Below are 19736 nucleotides of genomic sequence, written 5' to 3'. Positions count from 1 at the left end.
CAAAAACAAAGTCTAATTAAATCACATCCACTGCCATCCCAGAATCTAAATCCCTGTTTACCTTCTCATAAAAAGAAATTAAGTTAATCTGGCAAGATCTTGGCCTGGGCCCAAGATCTACGCATGCTCTTGACCCCACTGGCACCCACCAAACCCAATAAGTTTTAGAGCGCTCAGCCACATGCCACTCACATGCCTTAAGGGTAAGCATTGCAACAGTTGCAGTCAGTGGATACTACCCTGACCATTTTATGGGCTTGGGACACTTGTTCTTGTGCCATCTGGTACACGGCTCACTATTTTTATCAAGGTAGATCTCCTGATGGGGACCAGGTGTCGAGAGTAGATCCCATGATAAAAAAGGCTGGGCACCCCTGGCATACACCAATGATAATTTTCTTTGTAACATTTGCTCAGTCAAAATCTCTACCTAGAGGGATTCTACACCCTCACCAGTGCCAGCAATGATTATTTCTTTAGTGCATGGCTTTAATTCAGGCTTTACATACAAACACTCCTCCACCATTTTTAATCCCTCTGTCCTTCCTAAAAAGGGTGTAACCATTTAAATTCACAGTCCAGTCATACGTTTCGATGACCCGAAACATACAGCCAAAGCAACCCAGGAGGGTATTAAAGCAAAGAAGTGGAATATTCTTGAATGGCCACGTCCGTCACCTGACCTGAACCCAATTATGCATGCATTTCACTTGTGGAAGACTAAACTTCGGACAGAAAGGCCAACAAACAGCAACTGAAAGCCGCTGCAGTAAAGGCCTGGCAGAGCATAAAAAAGGAGGAAACCCAGAATCTGGTGATGTCCATATGTTCAAGACTTCAGGCTGTCATTGCCAGTAGGGATGCACCGAATCCAGGATTCAGTTTGGGATTCGGCCTTTTTCAGCAGGATTCGGATTCGGCCGAATCCTTCTGCCCAGCCGAACCGAATCCGAAACCTAATTTGCATATGCAAATTAGGGCAGGGAGGGAAACCGCGTGACTTTTTGTCAGAAAACAAGGATGTAAAAAATGTTTTCCCCTTCCCACCCCTAATTTGCATATGCAAATTAGGGTTCGGATTCGGCCGGATCCTTTGTGAAGGATTCGGGGGTTCGGCCGAATCCGAAATAGTGGATTCGGTGCATCCCTAATTGCCAGCAAAGAGTTTTTAACCAAGTATTAGAAATAAACATTTTATTTTCAGTTTTTTAATTTGGTCCAATTACTTTTAAAGCCCCTGAAATGAAGTGATTGTGTTAAAAAAAAAAAAAAAAAAGGCTTTAGTTCCTCACATTTTTATGCAATCTTTTTGTTCAACCCACTGAATTAAAGTTTGCAGTTCAACTGCATCTGAGTTATTTCATTTAAAATTCATTGCGGTAATATACAAAACCAAAAGTAGAAAAAAGTTGTCTCTGTCCAAAGATTTATGGATCTATCTGTATGGGCAGCAGGTATTAATTGGCATATTTATTAAAAGTTAAACATTAGCAACAATGTTACACCAGATATCTGAACTGGTTTGCTTGTAACATGAGCTAAGTGTGTGTTCAATACATTTTGCCCTAGTTTGTTTCAATTTTTGTAACCTTATTTTTGGATAGCTTTGCTTACTTGCGGATAAGCGGTTGTTAAAGTAATTTTGTGCTAATTTTTCATTGAAAATCCTCTAAAGCATCTAGGGTCTGAAAAGGGAGGCATACCCGGTAATATGCTACCCTGCAAAAAAATCCTTAATTGTTTATACCAGACATACTGGACTATAATGATTCCCACTTCTACTCCCCTTAACCTACTGATTCTAGAGCTTCTTTTAAGAGATTTTAATTGTTCAAAAATGTTTCAACCCATTTCATGCCCCAACAAGCATTTGCATTAGTATTAATGGTAGATCACTAGGATCACCCATTTTATAAAAAGGAAAAAAAAGCAGTGGAGTAAAGAGCGGGAGGAGAGGAACTTTGAGCTGATTGGAGTACATGTCTAGTCCTTCAAAGACTTTATTTTGCTTTGTCCCTTACAGGGATTTGTTTTTCTTTGTAGCTGGAGGTGAGCAAAGTTCTCCTAGTGGACAGTCAATAAGGTCCAGTTTTTGACCCTCTACTGCAGTAGCAATAGAATATTGTCAGTTTCTGAGGTTGAACATTAAGTGAAATGAAAAAAGCCTCACATTTTAGCAGGTGTGTGCCTCTCCTGTAGTTGGTTTGAATTTTTTGTGTTTTGTTATTGTGATCCCTTAATGTATGAATACATCTGCTGTGAGCAGTCTGGTTATGTGTTTTTGTTTTGATTATCTTTTCTTTGTTTCAGGACTTTTAACTGGGCACTTTCAATGGGTGGAAGAGTTTCTGTTTCTGAGGGCCTGGAACACATTGATCTTCCTGATGGTACTGGAGAATTTTTAGATGCTTGGCTCATGTTAGTGGAAAAGATGGTGAATTCTACCACAGTGCTGGAATCGCCTCATTCTCTTCCCAATACAAAGTTACCCGGAGGGCAGAATCACCCACAGTTCAGTGCATTACGCTTCCTTGTGGTTACACAAAAGGTGATTATTTTTTTCTATATAAATGTATATCATATTTTCTCTTGCATCTTTTTGGGGGCACATGAGCACAGGTTAAAGGGTTCCTCCTTTTAATTACATTCCTCCAAAACACTACTCCCTTCAAGACTGTTAGGACTTTTTTTTAGCAAGGGTCCACAAAAGGATTACTTTCATTAGTAGCTAACTATTGGGAAAAGACTTAAGATGGCCTGAATACACCCTGTCAGCCCCTCTATGCGGAATTTCCTTTCTGGAGGGTTCTGATGGGTACCTAGTGCATTTCCTACATAACACTAGCCTGACATCTGCTTCTGTAAAATAATTCAGTTTGCCTTTGCTAGAGACTAAAAGCAAGTGATTGGAAAAAAAAAAAATTGTGGCGCAGCCAAAATTTTGTTATGATTACTGTGTCCTGCTTGGTGGTAAAATTCTAGGGGGAGCAGATACCATAGGAGCATGTCTTGTCAAATAAGATTACCTCCCTGGTCCTGCGACCTTCTTTCTCCATTGTCTGCTTGGGGGACACAGGCTGGTACCACTAGGAGATGGGACACAATAATTAAGAAAAACTAGTCCTCCTCCGCCTGCTATACCCCCCCCCCCCTCTGCAGGCTGGTCCAGGTCAGTTTTGTTGTGTCCTCATGAGGTTAGGACATCTTTCAGAGCTCCATCTATAAGAGCTTTTATATTTATACTTAATACTTTTATTTTTGCACACTTATTTTCATCTTACTTGTCCGTTATCCTGACAACTGAAAATAGACTGAAGATCTACACGAGGTAGACTGTCCCTAACAGTCTATCTTCCAGCGAGGGATCTGTTGCGGGGGTCACTCAAGTGCAGTGGCACTGACCACCCAGTCTGTATAACACCCCCCCCCCAACAGGTTGAGGGTCCAATGGCCGGTAGACGGGAGAAAATTGGTAATTTAATAGAGTAAGTGTACAGGCTGCCTGGGACTGTGACTTCTCTTCCCTGGTTCCTGCGGCTGCTATTGTGTGGGGAAACCGGGACTGTGCACTGCCGGGGTGCTCTCTATGGGCCGCCTTGCTCACGCAACCCTGAAGTCATCCTAGGCACATTCGAATCAGGCACCATTTTCTTCCTCTTGCCTCTTTTTCCCGTTCCCACTAGTATTGCTTAACCAGGAAGTACGCGCTGGGAGATCTTCCGTTCCAATTCTTTGCGTGCCTCAACCTTCTCGCGCCTATATCCTTTACAGTAACTCCTGCGGGCGATCTCTTCCTCCCGACAGTTTCCCGCAGCAGCACAGCCATCGACCCAGAGGGCAGTAAGGAATCCTGCTATACTCATCTCAATTAGGCTTAGTACCAGTACCTGGGGGGGTTGATGTCTGTCACCATATCTGAGGGATCTGTAAAATTCTTAACTTTGGTCAAGTGTCGCAAACGTCTGCCATCCGGTCATAAGGATTCCATATGTCACACGTGCAAGCCACCTGAGCCTGTTCCAGAAATTCCCAGACCCAGTCCTCGAATAAGCCAAACCTCACAGGCGGAACCATTAGCTCCTGCCAAACACCCCTCTCCATAGGGATCACAACCCGTACCAGAGTGGGCATCCAACCCCAGGCCTAAACTTTCCAAACACAGGGCTCCCTCTGACGATTAATGCGAGGAAGACTCTACTAATCCATCTCCCCTGCCTCTAGTCTAGACTCAGGAGATGAGCAGGCATTCTCAGAGGGAGAACTGTCCCTCAGATCAGGAAGAGGAGGAATCTCCTAAGCTCTCCTCTGAGGCAATTGACTCCTTAAGGTGGCCATCGACGTAGATATCTGCTCGTTTGGCAATGTCGCCAAACGAGTGGATCTCTACCTGATATGTCCACATTGAAGTGGGCGATATCGCCCAACGATCTGATAACAACTGATACGGCGGTCAGAAAGCGGGACGGAATAGACCCACAGATCTGACTGGCCAGATATCGATTGGGGAAGCCGTTCGATGGCCCCATACACGGGCCAATAAGCTGCCGATTCGGTCTGTCAGCAGCTTTTATTGGCCTGTGTATGGGGGCCTTTATTAATCTCCTCCGTCCTGGAAACCCTACATCTACAGGAAACCGGAACCAGTTCCAAGCAATGGGGGTAAGTCCCCCCCCTCGTTCCCCTCCCATGCTCAACTAGAACAAATGATCCAGCAGGAGTGGGATAAGCCAGGGAGACGTTTCCAAGCAAACCGTTGTTTCCTAAAGCTATAGCCTTTCCCCTCTGAGCTTACAAAGAAGTGGTCCTCCCCAACTTCTGTGGACGCCCTTCACATATCTAACACAGCTCTGCCAGTCCTGGATGCAGCATCCTTCAAGAATGCAATAGACAAACAGCTGGAGGGACTCCTGCATTCCCTGTTCACTGCCTCCGGCACCTCTCTTTGTCCTCTACTGGCCTCAGCCAGGGTGAGTAGAGCTATCCAGTCATGGTCATAGTCCCTATGCCGAGCAATCCTCTCAGGGGCCCCCCATCAGGAGCTTTACCAGTGGGCATCTCCGATCAAGGAGGCCAACGACTACTTATGTGAAGGCATCGCTCAACGCAATCCAGGTGATCAGCAGAACTTCAGCCCTAGCGGTGGGGGCCCGCCCTTCTCTCTGGATGAAACTTTTGTCAGCAGACCGCTCTTCAAAAAAGTCTCTGATTTCAATACCATTTAAGGGCAAACTTTTTGGACCCAACCTTGACAAGATCATAAATCAAGCCACATGGGGTAAGAGCACCCTGCTGCCCCAACTCAAAGCACGCTTATCCTTCCGTCTGGGAAAAAAATTTCGTGGCCTCTAAAATAAGAGCGCAAGATCTTCACTCTGTATCCTGTGAGGGGGCACTCAAGTGTTACTTGCATTGAGTTGAAGACATCTGTAAATCAGACTCTCTGTTCATACTCACTTCTGGGCCATGTTGTGGCACTCCTGCCACTAAGATCAAACCGGCCATTCAAAAGGCCTACACGGCACAGGGACGAACTCCTCCAGCTAGACTTAGGGCTCACTCCACCAGGTGAATGAGTACATCTTGGGCCTTTCGGAACCAAGCTTCAGTGAAACAATTGTGCAAGGCTGTCACGTGGACATACATCCATGCCAAATTTTACCACTTTGACAACTTTTGCAGCATCTGACACCCGCTACGGCAGGAAGGTCCTTCAAGCCGCAGTGGGTGCTTCCACGTAGGCCTCTACTACCCGCCCGTAACTCAGGGGACTTCAGACATGTTTGGCATATTCAACCACCAGTTTAGTTGTTTATAATTCTTACCTAGTTCTCACTGTTTTGTTGAGTAACCTCCTGTTTTTTGCTTTGGTACAAACTGACCTAGCTCTGCCTGCAGAGGGAGTATAGCAGGCGGAGGAGGAACTAGTTTTTCTTTATTTTTGTGTCCTGCCTCCTAATTTTGCCAGCTATACCAACTGTTCCTCTGTCCCCCAAACTACTGAAGAGAGATTTAATGGTGAGTACACTAAATTTCCTTTTCTGTTCCTATGCTCCCTAGACCACTGCAGAGAAATTTATTTAAAGGGGTGTTGTTCACCTTTAAATTTACTTTTAGTATGTTGTCAAGAGTGCTGTTATTGGTCCTCATTTTCTATTTGTGGTTTTTGAAATATTTAGCATTTTGTCCATTGTTAGGGTCATTGGTTTGAAAGAGACACAGGAACATTAATAGAAGAGGGTCTACATCTGAAGTGAACACCACTAGATTTTTTTTCAAATGACACTGGAAATATTACTAAGTATCGTTATATTACAAAGTATTACTAAACCATACTAAGGAGCCTCTTTATTTTGATTTTCTTACAGGCAGCTTTTACCTGTATCAAACACCTCTGGAATCGAAAACCTTTGAAAGTGTATGGCGGACGTATGGCAGAATCAATGCTTGCAATCCTGTGTCATATTCTCCGTGGTGAGCCAGTAATTCGTGAACGTTTGAGCAAAGAGCCAGAGGGTAGCCGTGAAGAAGAGGGTCAGCAGGATGAAAGTGGAGCAAGAAGGGAGCCTCAAGTAAACCAGCAGCATCTTCAGCAGGTGGGAGTGGGACTTGGGTTCACAGAAACCATTTTTAAAGTAATAGCAGCTGCCTTAAACTGACCATGCATGTACTAGTGCATGATTATTCTATGCACAGTGGCCTGTCCCATGGTTTATTGGTACTCGCCAATCTGAGTATTCGGCAGATCAAAAATTTGCAGAGGCTCTGTCGGGCCAGTGTTTGGTTCATCAGCAGAAGAGGAAGTGAATAGGAGCTGCAGCTCCTTATCAATCCTGAAGTTCAGTCTTCAGAACCTTGTTTGGCCTTATGTACTTTCTCCATCTGTTTGGCAAAATGGCTGATCAGTCAGAACATACGTTTAGCCTGTTTAGCTTATATGGGTGAAGGTGCTTTGTTTGTTTGTGTTTGTACAGAAACCGCACCCCACAGGTTTTTATAACGTTTGTACTCGTGCTGGAAAAGTTTTGTTGTCTCCTAATATTTTTTTCCCTTTTCTCTATAGCTGATGGATATGGGGTTCACACGGGAACATGCTTTAGAGGCTCTGCTTAACACTAGTACTATGGAGCAGGCCACTGAATACCTCCTCACCCACCCTCCACCTCTTATTGGCGGGGGTGTTGTACGGGTAAGTTAAGCATAGTAAATTATTTTTAATTGTTTGGTTTGTAAACTGTTTCTTCAAGTTTAGCTGTCTCACTGTACCTGCATCACATTCTCCATCATCCTTCACACCCTTCATTCCAGCCACTTTCTACTGCAGGCTTCTCAATTTCATGCCACCTTTGAAATTTATGCGTGTGTTTTATATGCATATCTGCACATGGCAAAGCTTTTATTCAAGGGCTGGTTAGTCATCGCTATACTTGTGTATTAAATTGCAGGGTAGGAGAGTCAGGCAGCTTATTAGAAAGTGCAGCTATTCCCCCCCCCCCGTCACCCCTTCTATCCCTCCTGTCTCACCCGTCCTAGCAAAACAGGTCCCCCTGCCCATGCTGTAGTAGCTTGCATTTCACCTTTGCTTCTATGCTCCCAAACACAACCGGGACCCTTATGTCTTTTCTTGCCTGCGCTTCCTTACACTCCTATCCTACCACCTTATTCTGCAGAGCAGCCCAGCTAACAGGGGTATCTGTTGTTGCTCTGCAGGACTTAAGTATGTCAGAGGAAGATCAGATGCTGAGAGCCATTGCCATGTCGCTGGGACAAGATATCCCTATGGAACAGAGGGCAGAACTGCCCGAGGTACAGTAAAAGTCCAGAACAAAGGGATCATTAAAAGTTTACTAAGGGCAGATTTTGGTGATGGATAGAGTAAAGGGCGCTGCATCTTGTTCCTGCGTTAGAAAAGGTTAAAAACACACCCTTAATCCCATCTCTTTCCAATCTACCCTTCCTTTTTTTTCCTTCCCCATCCACTATTCCCACCTCCTTCTCTCAGCATTTGGCAAAAACTTTTTGACTTCATCTTATGCTAATATTAAAAGAGAACATGTGTGCATGTGTAAGATTAACATGCTCTGGTTATATTAAACACTGCTTAATGCAGCAGGATATATTGTTTAATTGAATTCTGGCTCCAACAAACAGATCTATATATTAGGATGCAGAGTAGAGTACACAAACTAAGGTAGTTTGCTTACCCATAGTTGCTTTCTAAATTGGATAATCTTTAGCATCACTTTTCAATTCATACAGGAAACTGCTCGGCGGAAAGAAGAGGAGGAGCGCAAGGCACGAGAAAAACAAGAGGAAGAGGAGGCGAAATGCCTGGAAAAGTTTCATGATGCAGAGCCCCTGGAACAGGATGAGCTTCAAGGCTTCACAGACACCATGCTCCCTGGCTGCTTCCACTTGCTCGATGAGTTGCCAGACACAGTCTATAGAGTGTGTGATCTTATAATGACTGCCGTAAAGCGCAATGGGGCAGACTATCGAGACATGATTCTAAAGCAAGTGGTTAACCAGGTAAGGCCACCCCCCCTCTTTTTGTGACCCGATATACTCTCCTTGTTCTTAAACCAATGAGTTCTCCAACAAACCTAGAAAAGTTTTCTTGCTGCCTTTCTATGAAGACACTTATCACTGTTTTCAAATATTACCTTTTAATGCGTGCACCTTCCCATATTACTGTAACTTAATAAACTTAAAAATGCTAAAGAAGTAATTTCTTCCAAGGTATGGGAAGCTGCTGATGTTCTTATTAAAGCTGCTCTGCCGCTGACCACAAGTGACACAAAAACTGTTTCAGAGTGGATCAGCCAAATGGCCACACTTCCTCAAGCTTCTAACTTGGCCACTCGCATCCTTTTGCTCACCTTGCTGTTTGAGGTAAAGTTATTATATATTGCTCTTTGTGAACTGAGAATTTCCTATAGATAACCGTTCTGTTAGACAAGACATTTCATGGTTCAAACAGTGTCTTCGCCCAGGCCAGGCATGATTAACATCTGCAAACAACTTACAATGGAAACTGTTTTGGAATTGAAACTTGGGGAACAAAAAGTCTAGACTAGAGGAGGAGGTAACGCTTCAGTATTAAGTAGTGGAGAATAAATCATTTGTTTTTGAGTGAGGTTTCTTCATCTGAGTACCCATGATTGCTCCCACTCAAGAATAGTCATAAATACAGTTAAACTTCAGTTACATGTTTTCAGAGGTAAACATTTTTGCAACATGCTTTTCCAGGTGCCCTGAGAAGTATAGAATAGGTTATATACGGAGATTTTATGTGTAGAATAGCCTGTGCCAATATGTTTTACTGCTTATATATAGTAAAGTTAACATACGTAGCAATTGGCTATATTTTGTGTTAAATGTGAATGTATAAACATTGATGAACCTTATAATCTATCTTAATTGTCCCATCTTTTATCTTCTTGCCTTTCTCTGCTTGTTTTTGAACACCCTTCTAAATCTATATTTTACTTGTGCGGTTCTTTACCATAGTTTTCCTGTATATTGATTTTTTTATTTTTTTATTTTAACTTTTAGGAGCTAAAACTGCCATGCGCTCGAGTTGTTGAAACAAGTGGAATACTTAATGTGCTAATTAAGCTGCTCGAAGTGGTTCAGCCATGTTTGCAGGCAGCCAAGGAGCAAAAGGATGTTCAGACCCCAAAGTAAGTTGCTTACATAACACCAAATAAAAAAAAAAACCACATGCTTATTTTTCCAGACCTAAATTACAACCCTTTCTCTCTATTAAGGTGGATTACACCGGTCCTCCTTTTAATAGATTTCTATGAGAAGACCTCCATTTCCTCCAAAAGAAGAATGCAACTGAATAGGGTAAGGTATTCAAGCTTGTTTTTATTGTTCCTAGCAAGTGGCCTGTTTTCGGTTTAACAGTTGTATGGACAGGGCCAGCCCTATGAATGTTCCATAGTGTTATTTCTTTTGCAGTCTGTGGGACACATCCTGCTGCTACAGTCCCCAGTATTCAGTAAATTAATTGATGCACGAATCCACTGTTTTGAGATTTGGCCTGAACCAGCAGCCAGCCCAGAATACCTCCAGTTCCTTGAGAACCACAAGGGGAGGGACACCCTCTTATGCCGAAGCGACACAACTTTTGCGCGCCAATTCCACGTCGCCATTGACGCCCGCGGCAAATCACGCAAACCGGGAAGTGCGCAATCGGAACGCCAGAGGAGGGACCAACACGCCGTCTGAGGGAATAGAGTGAGGGCCTTTTTTCCACAGGGGGCACATTTCCACATTAGGACCTGCTCCCCCCCCAGTTAACCAGGCTACCCAGGAGGAGTCAACAAGGACCAGACGAGTGAGGATTACCCCAGGAATTAGTTCAGGCCACTACCAAGATAGGAGGATGATGATTGCCTGTCAGAGGGTGAACTGTCCCAAAGTTCAGAGGCCCAGGAAGAGGAGTCTCCAAAATTTTTCCTGTGCACTCTGATCCTATTGGTGCTAGAGACCTTGAACCTACAGGAATTGGAAACTATTTCCGACACCTCCAAGACTCCAAGCATAACAGTAAATCTTTGCCAAAGTTTACTGCCAGAACGCAGCTAGATCAGATAATTCAACACAAATGGGACATGCCCAAGAGACGTTTTCAGGCAAATCATAGATTCCTTAAGTCGTACCCTTTCCCGGCATAGGTTACTGAAAAATGGGCCTCTCCATCGTCGGTGGACGCCCGGTATCAAGGCTGTCCAGAAATACAGCCCTTCCAGTCACTGATGCTTCGTCCTTTTAAGGACCACATGGACAAGAAAATGGAGGGACTTCTCCGCTCTCTATTTTCAGCCTCCGGTACGTCGCTACTTCCAGTTTTGGCCACATCCTAGGAAAGTAGGGCTATCCAGTCATGGTCGGACTCGCTTATCAAAGCAGTTCTCTCAGGTGCTCCATGCCATGAGCTGTCCCAATGGCTTCTCAAATTAAAGAGGCAAATTAATTCATTTGTGAAACCTTTTTAGATGCGGAACATCAGCACTGTCCGCAGCAGCCCGTATGTCACTTTGGATGAAACTGTGGTCAGCAGACCTATCTTTGAAGAAATCCCTAACTTCTCTCTCATTTAAGGGTAAACTACTGTTTGGTCTGGACCTGGACAAAATTATCAGTCAGGTGATGGTGAGCAAGAATACCTTACTTCCGCAACCAAAGGCACGTACTGTACTACCTTTCGCAAAGGAAAGTTTCTTCGTCCCTCCCAAAGCAAAGGTACAAGACTGTCACCAACTCTGCAGATATCTTCAAGCAGAGGACGTTTTGGGGCAAGCCTTAAGCCACCTGGCTGAACTGCAAGACCGGTGGACAAGTCCACCTCTACATGACCGAGTACCTTCCCTGTCGGACCTGGTGTTATTGGGAGGAAGGCTGCGCCAGTTTGTGGACGTTTGGCTCACAAATACGCAGGACTCTTGGGTTCACTAGGTTGTGACACAGGGATATCTCATCAAATTTTTCTCCCTTCCCCCTCAAAGATTCTTTATGTCAAGGGTCCCTCAAGACAAAGAAGTTAGTCTAGCACCCGCATTTTTAAATAAAACAGCCTTTATTGGTGCAGCTGTAATGCCCTTGCACCAATAAAGGCTGTTTTATTTAAAACGGAGTGCTGGACTAACTTTTTTGTCAGTATTGCCAGTGGAAAGTGGCCATTAGAGGACGTGCACCCAACTAAGTCGTGCTGAATACTAGTCTGCTAAGGGTCCCTCGAGACAGAAAAGCGCAAGGCTTTCCAGGAGGTGATCGCCTCCCTCATCCAGGCGGAGGTAATTACTCCTGTTCCTTTTCGGGGAGCTATTTAAGGGGTATTTTTCAAATCTTTTCATGGTTCCGAAAAAAGACGGATCAGTCCACCCAGCACTAGACTTGAAGGGGCCCAACAAATTCATTCATCCACGAAAATTCAAGATGGAATCCCTGAGATCCATCATTGTGGCAATGAGTCTGGGCAAATTCCTTTCCTCCCTCGATATCAAGGATGTGTACCTACATGTACCAGAGATTCTTACGCTTTGCTTTCCAAAACCAGCATTACCAATTCACAGAACTTCGGGCACAGAGCCTTTGGACTGACATTGACGCCACAAGTCTTCACCAAGATTATGGCAACAGTCACAGCAGTAATCAGAAGTGCAGAGGTGTCAATAACCCCATACCTGGACGACCAAAGCACCTTCTCTAGCAGAGGCTCACCACACAGTCTAGGTCTCCATGACCAAGCTACAGGAACTCGGGTGGTGCATCAACTTGGAAAACCTATGGTTTTTCTGAGGATGCAGTTCAACACATTGACACAGAAGGTCTCGCTTCCTCATGAGAAGGTTACACACTTCCAGTCACTTGTCAACACTAATAGAGGAGGACAGCCACACCATCAGGTTTTGCATGAAGCTGCTGGTGGTTATGGTGTCGTCAATAGAAGAAATTCCTTTTGCCCAACATCACGTCAGAGAGCTTCAGTAGAGCATTCTCGCAGCCTGGAAACGGAAATCCCTATTCCAGAAAATGTGTCTGTCACACAAGACCCGAGCATCCCTTCTCTGGTGGTTACACATACCCCACCTTTCTGCCGGCCGCTGCCTAGGAGGGCCTCATTGGCGTCTAATGGGGAGCGGTTCTGGAAGGACGTGCAGCACAGGGTCCGTGTACTTCGGAAGAAAGTCTGTTATCAATCAACCGACTCGAGATACAAGCAATCTGCTTGGGCTTGATCCATTGGCAGCAAGATTTAGCAGAACAAGCCATAAAGGTCCAGTCGGTCCAGTCGGACAACGCCACAGTGATGGCATACATAAACCACCAAGGCGGCACGAGGAGCAGAGCGCTGCTGAACGAAATAAAACTAAATTTTCCCCACTGTAGGGCATTTACCTCCCAATTCTACAAATTTGGGAGGCAGATTTTCTCAGTCGACAAACACTGGACCCAGGCAAGTGGTCACTAAAAGAGGAAATCTTTCACAAGATCACAAAAGTGTTTGGTGTTCCAGAGGTAGACGTCATGGCAACGCGGCACAACAGTATGGTTCCGAGGTTCTTCGCTCATTACCGGGACCATCAGGTCAACTAGCATACGCCTTTCCTCCGCTTCCTTTACTGCCCAGAATAATCAAGAAGATACAGAAGGAACAAACCACCCTAATTTTAATGCCCCAAAGTGACGCAGAAGAACATGGTTCTCAGACCTGCTCAACCTCTGTCGGTTAACCGTGGACTCTGCTTCCACGACCAGACCTTCTTCACCAAGGACCAATTCAACATCCCAACCCAGCCAGTCTCAACTTGACAGCGTGGCTCTTGAGACCTGAATACTGAAGCGCGGGCAGCATGAAAACCTATATCTGCCAAGACGTACTACAGAGTGAGGACCACCTATTGCCTATCTATGGATAAAGCAGGCCAGGGTCAGACGCCACCTGACAGGATCAAAGCACACTCCACCAGGGGAATAAGCATGTCCTGGGCGGTCAGAAACCAAGCTTTGTTAGAACTGCGCAAAGCAGCTATGTTGACTTCTGTCCACACTTTTGCAGCACCTGACTGCAGTGTGTTTTTCCCCCACATAGGGCTAATTTCGGGGACAGCTTTGGTACGTCCCCACTGTTTACTGTGTCCCCCAAGCACAAAATAGAGAAAAGGAGATTTTGTGGACTCACTGTTAAATCTTCAGCCATTTGGGGGACACAGGTGTGTATATAAGGGCACAATAATGTCCAGGAACAAACAATGGAAGTACCGAAGTGCTCAGTTTTCAAACATGGCACCATATACAGGTTGTCACCTTTCCAACAAGTCTGTTCCTCAGATTTTTTCCTGCTAGAACTTCTACAAACAACTGAAAGTAAAGTAATTGTGAAAAGGAAATGTGAATTGGCAATGAGCAGCAACAGTTCAGTCGCATGTTCAGTTCAGTACTATGTAAATATTGCATGCCCTGAGTTCGAATACACTCTGCTAAAAAGCATAAAAACTAGGGCAGTTCATCCTTGTGTAAAGGTTTATATCACTGTCTGGCTGTTACATGAGACAGGTTATAGCCTGGTCCCCAACCTTTTGTATCTTTTTTTTTTTTTTTTATACATGTGAGCAACATTCAAATGTAAAAGGAGTCAGAAAGGAACTCAAGCATGAAACATATTCCTGGGTATGCCAAATAAGGCATGTGACTGGCCATTTGGTAGCTCCTATCTTGACTGGCAGCCTACCTGAGGCTCTGTTTGGCAGTACGCCTATATTTTTTGCAACCAAAACTTGTTGTTTATGAGTCTGTTTATGAACTGGTTGGGGATCACTGAGTTAAAGATTGGTAAAACCTTTCTTTTGTCTATTTGTTGTAATTTCTTGAATCTTCTTTTTTTAGCCAACCCTCCTGTCACAGTAGGGGTTTGTCTTGATTTTTTTCATAAAATTATTCTGTGGGGGACTGTTTTGCTTTATAAATCTTGTGTTGGAAAGTTGGCTTCTCCTTTACGACCTCCTGTGTGGTTTAAACTGCGGTTATTAACATGTATTTATATATCGCCAACATGTTAAGGCAGAAGTCAAGATTTTCATAGATTGCCCTGCCACTTCCCATAATGAAGAAAGACACCACCATTTGTCTGTACAGATATTGTGTACCTATGAAAAATGTTGCTAAGCAGCAAACAATCTCTGCAGAAATTTTTGGGTAATAACAAGGCAACTATTTGTTAATCATTACCAAGCACCACAAATAATAACTTTCTGGCACCGTTAGATGTAACCATTTTTTCCCCCTAGCCAGCTGATGGTTATATTGGTTATTTTGGTCCCCACAGTACCTTCAGTCAAATGGAAACAACTGGCGGTGGTTTGATGATCGTTCTGGCCGGTGGTGCAGCTACAGTGCTAGTAACAACAACACAATTGATGCAGCCTGGAAAGCAGGAGAGACTTGTGTGCGATTCACAGCTGGCCGTCGAAGATATACTGTGCAATTTACCACAATGGTTCAGGTATTCCTAAACAAAATCTGTACTTTTTGTTTTAATATGTTAATAGCCAATAGGAAAACCTCTTTCCTATAAACAGTTGATGTATTGATAACTCATAAATGTGCAGCTGTTTGCTCACCACAAGCACTGGATGACTGAAGAATGATATGTTCAAAAGCATTTGTGCACAAAATGAAGCTCCTTACAGCACAAAAGTTTTCTTCTAACGCATTGTAATACCACAGTCTGTAAACCTTTTTAGGTAAATGAAGAGACTGGCAACAGAAGACCTGTTATGCTGACTCTGTTGCGTGTTCCGAAACTGTTAAAGGGTGGAAAAATTGGAAATGGACAGGAGCTAGAAAAGACACTTGAGGAGTCAAAGGAAGTGGAGGCAAAGCAGAAAGATGATAAAGTGCCTGGTAAGTTTTGGCACTGTTAATGCTTTCATGTTCCATATAATCCTGTTTAGAGGGAAAGGATAGATTTACATGGGGATTTTTTTTTAATTTGTAAAACACATCCACCTGGTTTGCCTAACTATATGTTTGTCTCTGTAGATCCTATTCCAGTTCCAGAAATCTCTTCCACTGAAAAAGAGGCCCCAACTGATGAGCCCAAAGTGGGAGACATAGTAATCCAGGGTCTGACTGAAGAGATGGTGACTGTCCTAATACGTTCCTGTGTGAGCATGCTTGGTGTTCCAGTTGATCCAGATACTCTACATGCAACCTTGCGTCTCTGTCTGCGTCTCACACGTGACCACAAATATGCCATGATGTTTGCAGAGCTGAAGAGCACTCGAATGATCCTTAGCTTAACTCAAAGCTCAGGATTCAATGGCTTTACTCCCCTTGTAACGCTCCTCTTTAGGCACATCATAGAGGATCCATTCACCCTCCAGCACACCATGGAAAAGGTAAACTCATTTTCCTTGGGATTTATAGATTTACATTTAATATTTCCTGATTTAGTCTTGAAATACATTGTCTACAAAGATTTTTTTAAAGATACATTCTACATGGGAATTCATTTTCAATATGCACATAAATTGACCTGTTTAACATGATGTATTTGCTTCTTTCACTGTATTTTCAAGGTTGTACGGTCTGCAGCAACTAGTGGTGCAGGGAGCACCACCTCTGGGGTTGTGTCTGGAAGCCTAGGTTCTCGTGAGATCAACTACATACTCAGAGTACTGGGCCCAGCAGCCTGTCGAAACCCTGACATTTTCACTGAAGTGGCAAACAGTTGCATTCGTATTGCTCTCCCTGCACCTCGTGGATCTGGAACTGGTAGGTTTTTTGTTAATTCTTGCCTGAAATATATTTGTGCAAGTTGACTCATTTTGATGAGTTGCAATTATTTACTGGGTTGCTGGGCTACTCCGTATTAAAAGTAGCTTTTTTTTTTTTTTTACTGACTTCCTCAAAAATGTTTTTTTCTGATTTTTAGCCTCTGATGATGAGTTTGAGAACCTTCGGATCAAAGGTCCCAACGCAGTACAGTTAGTTAAAACCACCCCTGTAAAGCCTTCCACCTTGCCAGTCATCCCTGATACAATTAAGGAAGTCATCTATGACATGCTGAATGCACTGGCAGCTTACCATGCTCCTGAGGAAGGTACACCGTTTTACTTATCTTTATTGCAAAAAAGTACCATAAGGGCTACAAGTTATAAAAAAAAAAATAAACTCGAGTTTGTCTTTGTTTTTTTTTTTCCTTTTTAAAAGTATCTGAAAAGTCAGAGCAAAAATCTGTTGGCATGAACCTGGAAGTCAGTCAGATCCTACAAGACATGGGTGATGAAGTTTTCCAGCAATATCGGGATTTAACCAGACAAGGAAGTGACTTTGATGGTCAGAACAGTTTCGCCCTCAATGTAAGACCTCCCCCCCCCTTCACCACTATTTCCAGGTGATGTTTGAGGATATGACTTTCCTTGCCCTGAGCGTTAGATATTCAAAATCATATGCAAGTTCTAATTTTAGACCTATTTTAGGCATACCTCCATTGTCATCAACCTATGGCTCATGCAGGGTCTTTGTAGGAACATTACAATGCTACAAGTTGCAGTGCCATCAGCACATGGCCGCCATCAGAAATCACAGGGCCCCATACGAAAACATTTCCTGGGCTGCACCCACCACAAGCCCCACCTGCAGGTCCGCCCTCCCCACCCCACAGGTCCACCCCCCACCACACACACACAAAAAAAAAAAAAAACATTGGTGGCTATTGTTCCCACATGTTAATAAAAAAAATATTGGTGGTCAGGGCCCCCTCATTAAAAAAAAATTTGTGGTCAGGGCCCTCCATTAAAATATATTGGTGGCTAGGACCCCACATGGGGAAAAACAATTGGTGGCCAGGGCCCCCCACTTGTAAGAAAATTGGTGGTCAGGGCCCCCCTTAAACATCCATGTAAAAAAACTTGCCCCCCCCAGAAGTTTAAAAAAAATTTGGTGCACAGGGCCCCACCACACAACAGGGACCACAAAGGGTTACCTTTAGGGGAACTGCCATCTTACACTTACTTCATTAGTGTGACCCACCTGCTGTCGGTGAGCTGCCAACTACAAAAGGGAGGAGGGGAGCACAGGTGGCTGCATCTTCCAGTGACAGCATTTTCTTCCCTTATTGGTCACAGAATTTCAATTCCTGGTAAAGCTGCATGGCAGGAGGAGAAGTTCAAACCTCAGCTATCCAATCCCTGAGCAGCTCAACCAGGACTTAAACTCAGTGACCAATAAGGGGAAGTAATTGACAGAAGATACCTCCCCTTGTGCTCCCGCCCTGCCTTCCCGAAGTCAGCAGCTCTCAGAAAGCAGGGGGGCCCGGCCAATCAAGAAAGTGCAGCGTGGTCGGGCCCCCCTTACCCTCGGGGCCCCCTACAACTCTCCCCCCCCCCGATGGCTGCCCTGCATACGTTATGCAAGCATTTTATTATAGCATTATAACTCTACATATAGGTAATACTCAGTGACAAACAGTTTATAATCTTCCAGGATAGTGTATTTAAAGGGATACTGTCATGGGAAAACGTTTTTTTTCAAAATGCATCAGTTAATAGTGCTGCTCCAGCGGAATTCTGCACTGAATTCGCGTGCCTCCCTCCCAGCCCTCTGCGATCATTGAAGCAGCCCTTCCATTGTGCCTCTCCTCCCCAGCCATTCCGTTCGTGTGCCTCTCCTCCCCAGCTCTTCCGTGTTTGTGTCTCTCTCCCAGCCCTCTGCGATCATTGAAGCAGCCCTTCCACTGTGCCTCTGCTCCCCAGCTCTGTGCGCAGCATCGCTGTATGGATCCTGTCTGGCTGCTCTGAAAATTAAGAAACTTCCTGGTTCCGGAAGTCATGTGAGTAGGAGAGCTGTCGAGGACGCGCACATAGGTAGAAGCTGCAGCTGCTGGTCGCCTTTTTTCTTCAGAGCATGGAGGCGATTTTTATAAGTGAATTTTTAGCTAAACCTAAGGTTAATATAGAATGCAGTAGGACATGGGTATTATTTGGAGGGTGTAGTTTTGATTTTTTTAATGAAAAAAAAATGGTGTTACTGGTCCTTTAATAGTAAAAGCCAAGTCCCACTGAGACTGATTCAGTTACAAGTAAGAGAAATAACAGCCTGCCAGAAATTAATTCTATCCTAAAGTGCAGGCACAAGTCACATGACTGAGGCAGCTGGGAAACTGACAAAATGTCTAGCCCCATGTCAGATTTCAAAATTGAATATAAAAAAATCTGTTTGCTCTTTTGAGAAATTAATTTCAGTGCAGAATTCTGCTGGAGCAGCACTATTAACTGAGGCGTTTTGACAAAAACATGTTTTTCCATGACCGTATCCCTTTAAGAAGCCATTTAATATACTCTTCCCTTTACTAGTATAATGTGCAGGCATATTGGAACCCCATTTTAATGATTATCAACCGTTACTTATTCACTTTCATTAGGCGCGTGTCTTTACCGCTGACAGTACAGCCACCGAAACACCTCCGTCTGGAACACCTCAAGGTGAAAGTGAGTGTCTAAAGTACTATAAAGGTTTTCTTTCATCCAATAAGTCTATTGGAAAGTCCAGTTGCTTTAGACTTGTTTCTGCTACATCAGCCTATTTCTAAATGGGCTGATCCTGTGATATTTTTGGGCTTGGCGAAGGGAAAGTATTCACCTTGTTGGGCTTGTGTAGAAAATGTTTATATTTGGTGGAACAATAAACAGAAATTTAATTAAACAAAAACAGAATCCATGTGCAGCACATGTAGCTGCTGTAAAGGAACAGTAATGTCAAAAAATAAGTGTTTTGAAGTAATAAAAATATAATGCAATATAAATAAGCCAAAATTGGGACTTAACCCCCAAAGACTCCTGCTGCTGGGTAATGCAATATGACAAAAGATATATCAATATAGTATTAAAAGGCAATATTTATTCACAACCATGCCATGAAAATATATATAAGATCATGTTAAAAACAAACAGTACTGCATCTGAAAGGAGGGATTCCCTCTTTTTTTGAGGTTCCTAGACTACACCACCTAATAAATGAAACCAGATGTAAGAAAAAGTGAATGGTTTGGACTTGAACTTAACGCTGTGTTGGTAGCTCGATAAAGTTCATGCTACAGTGGGTTAGTGAGCATAATAGCCACTTTTTTAATGAGCATAACAAAGTTAGTAAACCAACGTGAATCCAGTTAGTCCGATGTTAGTGTGCAGGGGTTAATTCCCAAGGTGTAAATTCCTTGTGGTGCA

General features: G+C 43.8%; 1 protein-coding gene across 11 annotated transcripts in view; it reads left to right on the top strand.

Annotated features, from left to right (window-relative positions):
• The window catches only part of LOC108699996 (E3 ubiquitin-protein ligase HUWE1-like), a 159206-nt gene that overhangs the window by 81233 nt on the left and 58237 nt on the right, over positions 1-19736 (top strand). For 7 of the 11 annotated variants that reach the window (XM_041574909.1, XM_041574912.1, XM_041574914.1 and 4 more), the window contains 15 exons: positions 2311-2548; positions 6366-6596; positions 7061-7186; positions 7708-7803; positions 8257-8526; positions 8737-8889; positions 9553-9680; positions 9768-9849; positions 14834-15010; positions 15252-15411; positions 15550-15908; positions 16089-16284; positions 16445-16612; positions 16723-16871; positions 18935-19001. In XM_041574909.1, the coding sequence (XP_041430843.1) occupies positions 2311-2548; positions 6366-6596; positions 7061-7186; positions 7708-7803; positions 8257-8526; positions 8737-8889; positions 9553-9680; positions 9768-9849; positions 14834-15010; positions 15252-15411; positions 15550-15908; positions 16089-16284; positions 16445-16612; positions 16723-16871; positions 18935-19001 (2600 nt within the window). The remainder of the gene's footprint in view (positions 1-2310; positions 2549-6365; positions 6597-7060; positions 7187-7707; positions 7804-8256; positions 8527-8736; positions 8890-9552; positions 9681-9767; positions 9850-14833; positions 15011-15251; positions 15412-15549; positions 15909-16088; positions 16285-16444; positions 16613-16722; positions 16872-18934; positions 19002-19736) is intronic. The other 4 variants (XM_041574913.1, XM_041574910.1, XM_041574917.1 and 1 more) reach the window with 2 other exon arrangements.

Source organism: Xenopus laevis, chromosome 8S (assembly GCF_017654675.1).
Source record: "Xenopus laevis strain J_2021 chromosome 8S, Xenopus_laevis_v10.1, whole genome shotgun sequence".
Taxonomy (NCBI): domain Eukaryota; kingdom Metazoa; phylum Chordata; class Amphibia; order Anura; family Pipidae; genus Xenopus; species Xenopus laevis.
This window is presented reverse-complemented; position numbering and strand designations above follow the sequence as displayed.